Genomic DNA, 11,649 nt, shown 5'->3' on the forward strand with positions numbered 1-11,649 from the left:
GTTATATCAATAACTTCCATGTCAACAATATGTAAAATAATTTTCAAGTCCGATGAATCAAATTTTTGTGTATTAGTGTAAAAATTGTGTAAATGGATTTCGTGTACTTGACCCAGCGTAACTATAGAACTAATGAAGTTCAATAAATTAATATTCAAGGTCTAATATTAACATGCTCATTCATTGATTAGGATTTTTGCATTATTTTTTGTCGACTCATTTCTTTTCGTTAAGTAATAATAATAATGACTTGACTTTATTAAAGATGTATTGGCTATATAGTCAATCTCAAAAGTTTATGCACTTTAGAAATGCATTTTTGTGATCAAAAATTTTGTTATCTAATATAGTGATTTAAATTAATAAAAAAGTATTACAAGGTAAGATCCACTTGCGGGTATTACTGCTGTCGTACGTACTTTTACTGCCCGTTAACTACTGTGTGCCTATTACTGCGGATTGTAAAAGATACATTTTAAATCATTATGATTTTCGACTTGCTTTAGAAATGCAAACTGATTAGACGCATAAATTATTATAAAAAATGAATAAAACATAATAAATTAAATTGCAAAATTTAGACTTTGCTGCTTCTTCTTTTACGACGCATTGCATTTAATTTAAGTAGGTCCACACACATGTAGCAGTTTGTAAGTAGATAATACTGCGAATCGAAATTAATGTTGAAAATTAATGCTAAATAAATTTTTAAAAGTATGTTATTAAAAACGAAAGTCTGTTCTATACTAATACAGCTACTTTTGATAAAAAATTTTAGTTTTTAAGGTAAAGATGTTTTTTAAATATAATTAGTCATACTTAAAATATTTTATAGTGTATTGAAATATAATATATGGGTCATAAATAGTTTCTAATGATTTTATAAGTATCAACAGTAACTAACACATCCGCAGTAACACCTACATCTACCCGATCTACCCTTCTTATCCAATTGAATAAAAGCTCGATTTAGACATAGTAGCGCTATCTAATGGCGTGATCGTAGAATTAAACGACAAGTGCCACAATAGGGAAATCCAAATTTCTCAAATATTATACGCAAGGGGCATCAAATACATAAATGATTGTATTTCCAAGATTCGAGTCTTCATTTGTTCAGAGATTGTTCTAGAGTCTTTCGGTCTTTTTCCTAACTGATTTTGGAACGATTTTCAACGACTGTTCTAAAATATTATCATTATTATCGAAACTGACACTTTAGGGATGAATTCATACATGACCTAGGTCATCCAACAAAGCGATTATCGATAATTAAGGAGTACTTCAGGTGTAATTAGTAGTAAAATAGGTTATTACCGAATTGGACAAGTTCCGTCAGCATCTTGATTGGCTCAGGCCCGCGGAACTTGTCCAATATTAACCCAATGAATACCCTGACACTATTTGCAAAAAGAGAAATTGACATTAAGATCCATACGAAATCGAAAACGGTTACGAATCCGTAGGTTTTTCGAACACGCACCCTGAGAGAATTGGTTTCATCCCCGTACCGTCGAGTGCTCGATGAAATTTCGGCGCATAAAGTGGCTGGAATTGAAAGTGGTGGTTCGGCATCGATAAACGCTGTGGTCGTGGTGACTTCCTTCGCGTTACGCGTAGGCGCAACGAACACGTCTCGGTTATATTTCGCGCCCAAACATATTACGCTAACGCAAGACAAACTTGTTGCAGATTAATGTCAGGCATTGCGATTGCTAGGCTCGCGGAAGAGCGTAAAGCATGGAGGAAAGATCATCCTTTCGTAAGATATACACTTTCGAAACACGCTACTTTTCGTTGAACCTACGATTTCGATCTTGTTTCTCAATAACGTTTCTCGAACATTCGTGTAAACAATGTCTCGTTGAAAAATTGATATCACTCTTTAAAACGCTATTCCGATAGAACGACGATCTCCAATTGGATTTACAGTTTATTTCTTATTGAATCGTTTGATTACTTACGCATTCTAACCTTCTGTAACTGCTACCCGTGTTTGAAACTCGAAATACACGTTGACTATCTTCTTTACAGGGATTTGTGGCACGGCCGGTAAAAAATCCAGATGGTACTCTTAATTTGATGAGTTGGGAATGTGCGATACCGGGAAAGAAATCCGTGAGTCACAGTGCATATAGTATTCTGACTGTCGTTGTCGTTCGCGGAATTTATTTAAATATCAAACATTTTTCAGACACCATGGGAAGGTGGGTTATACAAGTTGCGTATGATTTTCAAGGATGATTATCCTTCCAGCCCACCGAAATGTAAATTCGAACCTCCCTTGTTCCATCCCAATGTCTACCCTTCAGGAACAGTGTGTTTGTCACTTCTGGACGAAGAAAAAGATTGGAGGCCTGCAATTACTATAAAGCAGATCCTACTTGGTATACAAGATTTGTTGAACGAACCTAACGTGAAAGATCCTGCTCAAGCAGAAGCTTATACAATATACTGGTATTGTATTTGCCTTATAAAATTGCAATTTGGAATTGCGTTTTAAAGAATAATATGACGATGTTACATTTTGATTGCAGTCAGAATCGTTTGGAGTATGAAAAGCGTGTCAGGGCCCAAGCTAGGGCAATGGCACCGCAGGAATAAATGCAAAGTCCTATGGATTCAAATATTCCAATTATATAACGAAGTTAATGTATATCTATAGTATGTATTCTAATAATAATCTACATTTCTTATCTTTTTTATAAGTGAAACTAGCATATGATGTATGTAGCTGTTATCTGCATTTTCGTTATTTGCCGCAAAATTCGTGTATGCCCATAGAAAAATCCTGTTCTACTGAGATGTAACATTAACTAAGGTTGATCAGAAAAATGAAATTCAAAAGAAAATTGTATCGTATTAAATTCGTACAATATATCTTCACGATTTGGTGTCGAGCATTTCTTTTTACGTTAAACACTAATTTATATGAGAATTAGTAGCGCTTAGCGACGGTACGTTGTATGAGGTGAATTTGAAATTGATCGCGTGAAGATATATGGAGTGTAGTTGCAGAACATCCGTTTTCTCAACAAGTTTGTAAGCAGTTAGTATCCTCGGGAAAGTGTATTTAAAAAACTTTTAAGAGTTGTAAAAATCGAAAAAATAAAGTATTCCAGTTCATCTCAACCTGATCCGTGTTTTTGATCGAATATAATTCTTCGAGATGTTTGATAAATATCCCTACTGTTTCGGCTTATATAAATATTTGCGTCAGCCGCGTATCGAGTAACGATAATCAGAAACGGGAAAGGAGCAAAGTTCTTGCACAGTCGATGCTCAGCGCTCGGAATACTGAAACTTAAATAAACGCGGTAATTGTCTTTACTTTAGCATAACATCGATCGTCGTATTTGCATAATTTACTTCAGACGGGATCATTAATTTCGAAATCGCGACCGTTTAGAAAATTCTCAAGTGAAAATAATTCGAATCGAGAGATTAAACGCGTACAGTTACGAAGTTAAACAATGGCTAACACTATTAAACAATCGATACGAAAATTAATCGCCGGAATCTTAACAACGTGCATCGTAGGTTTTACTCTTTCTTGCTATGCGTATTGGGTGGAATTGGCGAAAGAAGAGGATTATTCCTACGAGCCGATGTGCGACATTAGCGAACATATTAGCTGCACCAAAGCGTTCCAGTCCGAGTAAGTATAAAAATTATTTAGGCACGAAATACATATTCTAATGCCATGCATTGAATAATATCGGGATACTGTTTGAATTATGAGTCATATAAAATATTTCATATCATTTCAAGTGACGAATATATTTAAATATCTAATCTCAAGTGTTCGATATCTTAAAAATTTGATTAAGGAGAATACTCTTGTAGGTTACATATTCATTTCATATGTAAACACTAAATAAACTCATTTGAAACGAAATACAATACCTGTGCTTGACTAGGAAAAAAATTGAGGCTCTAATCAATAAAGTGCAATTTTAACTTTAATAAATCGAACCTTTCAACATGTTGGCAAGTGAAAAATTTGACAGATGGAAAAGGACATGGTAGCACCATCTATAGTCTGCTTCTCACAAATTCAAAAAAGCAAGAAATAAGACGCTGAAGAGAGATGCCAAACCGCTCTCACTGCTCATCTTACCTAATCATTATAATTAAAAGATGTATTCATATTGAAATGTTAAGAATTTATCGAATGCTCCGATGATAAAATTTTCAGTGAAAAAACTTATTTAGAGGATTAATTTATGAATTTTTATTAACTTGATGTTCTTAACAATTTAAATTAAATTCTTTATAATAAGTTTCCCCTTTGAATCAACCCTTTCAGATAATAAATACTTAAAAGCAATCAACTTTATTACAGATATGGGAAGGGCTTTGGATTAATTCCAGAGACGTCGGTATTTTATATGCCAAATCCTATATACGGATTACTGTTTTACGCTTTGGTAGCAATATTGAGTACGTATTGCACTCCTATCTCAATAGATCGCATTCGCAGATCTGCGTCTTCCTTTTAAACAATATTTAATGACAATTTTTCAGGTGTCTCGAATAAATGGTCGGCTCTGGTCGTTGCATTAGCAACTATTTCAAACATCGGCACCATTTACCTGGCCAGGATTTTGTACTTAGAAAGAAATATCTGCATTGTTTGTGTTAGTCTCTATGTCGTAAATGTTGTCCTGTTAATACTCGCTATTAAAAAGCATCGAAGACTATCTGAAGATGGCACGAAAAAGAGAAAATTGAAGTGAACGTTTCAGAAATCTTTTGTTTTTAAATTATTTAATTGAAACCTAATAATAGATTAATCATTGTAAATTTGATCTATTTACATGTATACCGTTTGGTTTATTAAAATTTTCCGAAAAAATGCGTACTATTTAACACCCTCAATAAATGATCTTGAAGAATCGTGGTTGTATAAAATCGGAACACAATATTTAACAATCTATTACCTACTAAAATGAATTCGCAATCATCGCTGATTCATTCTTCTCTATCGGTCTGATATGTAATCTTGGGTTTGAATCAATAGAAACAATAATAAATCGTAGAAATAGAAAGCTGTTAGAATTAAAAAAAAGTTCATTATAAAATTACTAATAGTCCTTGAACAGATCTCTGTTACTCCTGCTAATACTAGCCAGGATCCCAGGACTTTTTAAGGGCGGCGTCTCGTCGAGTCGATTCAACTGTGAGTTAGACGTGTACGGTATCCTCGGCGGCGTTCCAGCCTCGACGTTGAAGCTCTTGCTGCGAAGCAACGAGGACTTGTAGGTCCTCTCCGGCTTGATCGGTGGCTGAATGTTGTCCTTCATCACTTTCGGCGACGTGACCGTGTTCTTGATCGAGATATTGATCATGCTTCCGTACTGCCGCGACTGACTCGTCGACGAAGGAGTGGAGGAAGTAGCCAGCTTTGAGACAGGCTGCTGCCGCTTCGATCGAGGATACTGTCCACCCGAATGGAGATTCCTGGGCAGGGTCTGCGCGCTCCTCAACTGTTCTTCCCTCTCGTGGTTGTTGGCTAGCCGACTGGTGGACTTGCTCAACCTGCCGAGCGAACTTGAAGCGACGCTATAGGCGCCGATTCGAGAAATTCACTTGTGCTCGTTCTTTTCCGAGCCATAACTACAATAGCGGTGCGGAGGCATGCTCGAGACTCCGTTTCATGCAGCCTTCACCCAGCACTCGAAGCGACCGACTTTCGTCAAGATATATACGTATGTACATGTACTTATACACATAATATGCGAACGCGATTTAACAAGAAGCGAAGCACACACCGGCTACGATTATGTAAATCCGTGTCAGATTACGTCTTGCGACGACTGTCTTTCGCAGTCAGGTAATGCGATATCCCATTTTTTAAACTAATTCGCGTGAACCGTTTAACTCTCCCAGGTACAGATTGTGCAATGGTACGAAATTTTCAAAAATATAACAAATATTGAAGAGCGTTCCCATACCTGGAAGAGTTCTCTCTTAGATCTTTAACGTGGTTACCTGTACTCGGTCTCGGCAACGTTTCTACGTAGCTTCCCGGATCTTCTCGAGTCTTGATATCCCTTTTCGCGACCATAAATGCTTCCACCGAATGGGTCCTCGCCAAGGTAGTACCTGTGCAACGGCGGGGTCGATTCGGTGCGTTGTTCTTGAACAGTATGCTCGGGTTTGATCGTTTTCGTCGTTTTGCTCGTATTGTTCATCGCACTGTTCCGGGGAGATCGTGGCGGTCTCTCCGGCGGCTTCTCTTCGAGGTCCAGAGGAATGTTCTTGTCGATCACGTTGTACTGCATGTACGTCGGACCGTTGTCGTCTGTCTGGGTCAGTTGAGACGTAGAACTGCTACTGGCGCGCTTGTTCTTCCTTTCACTGCTCGCCGAGCGCAGCTTCTCTACTAGTTTTCTGAACGATTCACCGATCTTGTATTTCGAGTGTCCGGAACCTTGAAAAAATACGGAAATGCGCTTCTATTGTAATTTTATCACTTAGTTTTGTTTTATAATATATATTTAATGGTTTCGTGATATTTATTTATTATATATTATTTTGAAAAAAATTACTACCTTTTGGTGGACGACTAGGAGTCGAGGAGGATGTCTCAGCTGATTTTTTACTAATCCTCGAATGCGATTCTCTTACGGGAGACGTAGATCGCGATCTCGATGTCGATTTCTTTCTGTTGTCCCGTTCAGCGACTGTCTGCTCTTGGTTACGACTCTCCCAGGTCCTCTGCACGACGTGAACCGGACTGGCAGTTCGTGCCGGCGCCGAATCGTTCAAGCTAGTCTTCTCCTCGGACCTTGTCCACTGAAACAGATCAGCACATTTTTTTATTTTCTGCCTCGCGGTTGTAATGTTAAATACGCGTACTTGTTCCTTCGATCTCCTCCGAACTGGCGGAGAAGGCGTGCGTCGTTCGAACGATTCTTGGTGCTCGCGACGTAAAACAGATTCGTAAGTCTTTGAGTATTCGACATGATTTCTCGGATGCTCTTGGCCGTATCCATTCGTGTGCACAGCTTCGACGTATTGCAAGGGAGAGCTCCTACCCACGTGGTTTTGCTTCTCTAGAGAACATATCGAACGTGACCTCGCGATTCAATGTTTTATATTTTAATTCTACGATACCTCTTCCTTGGTATCTCTCGGACCACTCGCTTATCCCGTGGAAGTAGCCCGAAGGAGATGTCGAATCTCGACCCGTGTTCCTTCGTTGTCGATTAGAATTAGTGTTTTGATAATCTCGCTCCCTGGGCCCGCACGATTTCATGGTAACGTTGATGTAACTAGTGTTGGTGCTAGTTGGCAAGGGAGAATCGTCAGCGTCGATGGATCCATGGGAGGAGCGCGACTCGCTGCCGAAATGGCTCTCCAGCCACTTGGACGTCTCGAATTTCCTCGCCTCATCCTCTTCTTCGAAGTCCAACGGTTTTTTCGTTAACACGTCCTTGCGAGCTGGAAAACTTTCTGGGAAGCCTGGAATAATATTCATACAATATGTTTCGATGCAAAAATTAAACGAATATAATTTTTCTTATTAATTCAGTCTTTTTATATTTAGGAAGAGATAGGTACCGGAATGTTTATGAAAACGAGTGGTACGCATCGCCGTTGGTGATGGTGTCCAGTCCCCAATTCGTTCGCCTTCGGTGGTCTCCGCGACGTAACGCATTTCCCGGGCGACCCTCTCGCCGCCCGATACGTAATCCACTACGTCCTCGTCCCTCTTCTTCACGAACCTCTGCGAACTCTCCTTCCTCTTCTCCGAGGCGTCGTCACCGTTCACGTCCTTCCCGTCATCGGGAACCTCGTCGTCCTTAATCTAACAAATATGCAAATATCGAAAAAAAATAAAAACGATCAAACTTACCTATCAGTAAAGATTATTATTATTGAAACACTGAAATATGCGATCAGTTTTTGATAGTTTTACATTTCCTGTACACATATGATAAAATTGTCTGATGAAATAACGACGAAGTATTTGTACGAACCTCCTCGTGCTCGACGGTGCGTTTTCTCTCGGTAACAATTAATCCATCGGGCTTGAGCTCCTTCCTCTCCAAGGTTTTCTCAGTGTCGATCACCTTGTTCGACTTGGTCGTGTGTTGAACGACCCTGGGACCCGTTTGGGACGCCAACTGCTTCGCGGATTCGGCGAGGGCCACTCTCAAATCACCGCGGTTGTTCCTCACCGCCGTCTGGTACGCCTGCGAATCAGCAGATCCAAACCAGTCTTACACCATAGTTTAGTCGGTATGGTCCAGCTGGTTATTATCCCAGGCGGTGAGGTGTTTCGAAATCCGGCGATAAACCGGATCATCCGGATCTCCGCGAACAAGTGGAAAGAAAGGTGTTTCTAACGAAGGTCACCCGGGCCACAACTTTCGTAAAACGGACCGAGTATTTTTATGCAAAACTTAATAAAAGGAAAAGAAGTGAGATAAAAGTTTATTCATGACGAATCACTTGATGACGACAGTAAATCGAATTAAAAGTGTGGTGCACATTTTTGATGAACGAAAAACGATTCCAGAGGAGAATTCGAACTACCTTGCCAACGAGGAGCGGACATTATCACAGTGCAAAGTCACATAACTACTGTAATCGGTGAAATTCGCGTGGCTCGCGATCGGAGCAAATCGAAGATAGAGCAGCGAGCGAGCTACTGTGACTGGGACCGTGGCATCTTGGTCGCCATTCGGTGAAGGGAGAGCAAAACCCGAGAGATCATCGACTTCTACTTCTTCTTCTTCTTTCGCCTCTCTCTCTCTCTTGCTCTCTCTCTCCTTTCTCTCTGTTCGTACCCCTACCTCGCGAGGCGTTCTCTTTTCTTCTCGTTCTTCTTCATCCAGAACGGGCCGGCCCTCTCCGTTTCCGAATCGTTCATGCGCGAACGCGTATACCTGTTGCCTGGCTTTCGCAATTCAGAAGCTGGTCTCGTCCGACCGAGCGTTCTCCTCTTCTGTCGTGGACCAGCGAGCCTCGTTCCATGCACCATCGACTTCGGGGAGGATCTCAAGCCGGGGTTCCACTTGACCAACCCGACTCCTCTCTGTATAAAAGCTAGAATCTCGTTCCTACCGCACTGTCACCCAACTGTTTTCTTAACAAGATCTTCCGTGTATTCAGATATTCAATCAAATGCATTCCATACGAACACATCGTTTACACACTTTTGATATTTTGTATAATTTTATGCAACGTTCGACCATTTTAAATACGCAATTTTTATGTTCTGTGATGAGACAGTGAAGAGATCGTTAAATAAAAGATCCACAGCGAGCTATGGTTAATACCAGGTAAGTGCACATCACCTTCACCGATCCTACAATCATCGTACTGAAATGTTACTGTGTCATAAGGAAGTCAGGCTCAACCTTTAACGATTCATCTTCTCGTTCTCGCAACGAGTTTTTACTGCAACGATCTTTAGAACTGGAATCGTCCGTGGGAATCTGACAGTCACGAAGGAAATGTCCACAGATTTATGATAAGCAGCGTGACAAATATGATCAGGCACACGGTGCACCTGTTGCGTGCCGCTACCATTTCCTTCCGCGTCTATCCGTGCGGACTTGATTAATCATCCGTTCGGCGTGGATGCCGCGTATAGGATATTTGATAGGCGGAAATGTGACGAGTTTTCGTGATCACATAAGTACAAAGAGATAGAGATAGAGATAGAGATAGAGAGAGACAGAGAGAGGGGAATTCGCTTTCTAGTGAAGGGTGACGTTAACGGTCACGTGTAAACGCGAGACGAAGCTTAACAAAGCCGTGAACCAGCAATGTGTGCAGAGGCCGAATTAACTGAGTCTACCTTGCAAGAAAGTCGATTGATACTTTTACGTGTAAACACGTAAATCAGGTGTACTCTTTTCTATTTACCCAGTTCGTTAACCATAAAACTGTAAATTTAAACAGCGTTTCATGTATCCAAGAGAAAGCCTAGTGTGACACACTTAAAAAGAAATCATCGTGCACAAGTCCACTAGAAGTCCGTGTCCTTCGAGAATCGTCGTACCCCGCCCAAGCCGGCCTTGACCAAATCAGAAACCAGAATCGCATCGGACGGTCTGTACAAAAATATTTTTCCCTGGGCCAGGAAAGGGAGCCGCCCGAAAAAGGGAGCATTCGTTTCGTTGCCTGCGCGTGGGATGAGCTGACCTTTCGCGTGGCGCTTACGAACCCGTGCCAAGAGAACGTGAACGCGTCGCGGCACGCGCAGGTGGAATTTAGGTGTGGGTGTGTCGCGTGGATATACCTCGTCCGAGATATCTCCCAGCTGTTGACGGTCCTCCGTTTCCAGCCTCTCCTCGATCTCTTCCCGGCTCCTCACCACCGTCTCGTTCAGCTCCTTCTGGACCACGCTTCCACTGTCCACGGGACTCTTCCCACCTGTTGGCCACTCGACCTGCTGCGGCTGGTCACCCGTGGTTCGTCTCTGAAAAAATAATATGATAAAACGAATTCGATCAGATCGAATTTGTAGTGGAAAAATAATTGGAATACGTACTTCTTGCGTGGTGTGTTCCTGCTGTTCGACATCCTCGGTGGTATTCGTAGTGACGAGGGGTCCTGAGTCGACGACGACCTCGCCATCCTCGAGGACTACCTGCCGTTTCACCCTCGTCTCTATCTGCCTGGTGGTGGTAATCTCCTTCTTCTTGCGGGTCTCCCATTCCTCTGAAATCGGAGCCACTATTTTCAGCCGCGGTACTGCGCGAGACCAATTGAGAAAAAAAGGCGGGGATAAAGAGCGATCCGTCTCGCGACGTCGAACAAGAATAAGAACCTCTGGCCGGCGTTAATACACACGGTAAACGTCCGCGAAACGCGAGTTCGAGACACGCCTTCCCTCTTATCTTGTATCTGGTTATTTGAATCGCGACTCGCATCACGGGCAAACAATGCATGACAATCGCGTTCCGCGGAATTACCTTCTTTGATCAAAGCCACAGAATTCTCAGGGTCGATCTGGAAAGTGAAAAGAATTCGTCGATCAGAATGATTGGTCCAGCGTTCAATAGACAATACGTTTACAAAAAAAGTGTATCCCGAAAATCATGCATGATTATAAGAACCGCTGTTTTTCAGAAATTCTGCTTCCGGATTTCGTTTTTGTATGAGAAACTCTGTAAGAATCGCGTAGCGGATATTGCAAAAAATGAACAACTACTTCTTCGTTGGACTGTTATTTATGAAGATACAAGAGATATCAATCTAGATTTCGTTTTACAAATGTTTCGTTTTGCATAAGAATCCGCAGTCTATTAATAAGAATAAGGACGGAGGTATGTGTGTTCACCAGAATCGGAGGATGGCTCGTTGGCGGTGGACGAGCCTCGTACCGACGTGTCGAAATCACCTCCATCATTCGATCATGCTGGTGAATCCTGACACTATTTAGAAATCCCAACTGGAATTATTGGTTCTCCCCTTAATCCGATTATCCGATCCTGCAATAATCCAACGAAATATATTTTTCCTCTCCAGATTAGAAGTCGAGCAATGAAATTAAGGATGTATTGGCTATACAGTCAATCCGAAAAGTTTATGTACCTTAGAAAAACGCATTTCCTATAATTAAAAAGAAATCAGACGTCGGAAGAATAATACTAATAATAAATAGCACCGTGCTAAAAAGTATAG

General features: G+C 41.1%; 3 protein-coding genes across 7 annotated transcripts in view; 2 read left to right on the forward strand and 1 right to left on the reverse strand.

Annotated features, from left to right (window-relative positions):
* Positions 1-1,449: 1,449 nt before the first annotated feature.
* lwr (ubiquitin conjugating enzyme lesswright) lies at positions 1,450-3,132 on the forward strand. 2 transcript variants are annotated; one of them, XM_018020992.2, is made up of 5 exons: positions 1,450-1,616; positions 1,693-1,762; positions 2,035-2,118; positions 2,195-2,457; positions 2,538-3,132. In XM_018020992.2, the coding sequence occupies exons 2-5, from the start codon at positions 1,697-1,699 to the stop codon at positions 2,602-2,604; spliced, it is 480 nt and encodes a 159-aa protein (XP_017876481.1). In that variant the 5' UTR covers positions 1,450-1,616; positions 1,693-1,696; the 3' UTR covers positions 2,605-3,132. The 2 variants fall into 2 exon arrangements, with proteins under 2 accessions (XP_017876481.1, XP_017876471.1); XM_018020982.2 differs by having other exon boundaries at positions 1,452-1,762.
* A 101-nt stretch (positions 3,133-3,233) lies between these two features.
* Vkor (Vitamin-K epoxide reductase) lies at positions 3,234-4,898 on the forward strand. Its single transcript, XM_018020971.2, has 3 exons — positions 3,234-3,658; positions 4,346-4,443; positions 4,528-4,898. The coding sequence occupies exons 1-3, from the start codon at positions 3,474-3,476 to the stop codon at positions 4,737-4,739; spliced, it is 495 nt and encodes a 164-aa protein (XP_017876460.1). The 5' UTR covers positions 3,234-3,473; the 3' UTR covers positions 4,740-4,898.
* A 91-nt stretch (positions 4,899-4,989) lies between these two features.
* chas (chascon) overlaps positions 4,990-11,649 on the reverse strand; it is a 9,435-nt gene continuing 2,775 nt past the window's right edge. For all 4 annotated transcript variants that reach the window (XM_018020900.2, XM_026812009.1, XM_026812018.1 and 1 more), the window contains exons 2-12: positions 11,306-11,456; positions 10,938-10,974; positions 10,514-10,683; positions 10,262-10,441; positions 7,989-8,204; positions 7,570-7,816; positions 7,123-7,470; positions 6,865-7,061; positions 6,558-6,801; positions 5,995-6,436; positions 4,990-5,565 (exon numbers count right to left, since the gene is read on the reverse strand). In XM_018020900.2, coding sequence (XP_017876389.1) covers positions 5,088-5,565; positions 5,995-6,436; positions 6,558-6,801; positions 6,865-7,061; positions 7,123-7,470; positions 7,570-7,816; positions 7,989-8,204; positions 10,262-10,441; positions 10,514-10,683; positions 10,938-10,974; positions 11,306-11,374 — 2,628 coding nt within the window. In that variant the 5' untranslated portion in view covers positions 11,375-11,456 and the 3' untranslated portion in view covers positions 4,990-5,087. The remainder of the gene's footprint in view (positions 5,566-5,994; positions 6,437-6,557; positions 6,802-6,864; positions 7,062-7,122; positions 7,471-7,569; positions 7,817-7,988; positions 8,205-10,261; positions 10,442-10,513; positions 10,684-10,937; positions 10,975-11,305; positions 11,457-11,649) is intronic.

This window comes from Ceratina calcarata, unplaced genomic scaffold, assembly GCF_001652005.2.
Source record: "Ceratina calcarata isolate Rehan_Ccalc_2016 unplaced genomic scaffold, ASM165200v1 scaffold114, whole genome shotgun sequence".
Classification (NCBI taxonomy): Eukaryota; Metazoa; Arthropoda; class Insecta; order Hymenoptera; family Apidae; genus Ceratina; species Ceratina calcarata.

Excerpts from the sequence above, each read along its gene's own strand:
- lwr (XM_018020992.2), top strand. The coding sequence starts at position 1,697 with ATGTCAGGCATTGCGATTGCTAGGCTCGCGGAAGAGCGTAAAGCATGG. Across the intron at positions 2,119-2,194 it reads CGATACCGGGAAAGAAATCC|ACACCATGGGAAGGTGGGTT; the intron begins GTGAGTCACAGT and ends AACATTTTTCAG. Across the intron at positions 2,458-2,537 it reads GAAGCTTATACAATATACTG|TCAGAATCGTTTGGAGTATG; the intron begins GTATTGTATTTG and ends TTTTGATTGCAG.
- Vkor (XM_018020971.2), top strand. The coding sequence starts at position 3,474 with ATGGCTAACACTATTAAACAATCGATACGAAAATTAATCGCCGGAATC. Across the intron at positions 3,659-4,345 it reads ACCAAAGCGTTCCAGTCCGA|ATATGGGAAGGGCTTTGGAT; the intron begins GTAAGTATAAAA and ends ACTTTATTACAG. Across the intron at positions 4,444-4,527 it reads CGCTTTGGTAGCAATATTGA|GTGTCTCGAATAAATGGTCG; the intron begins GTACGTATTGCA and ends ACAATTTTTCAG.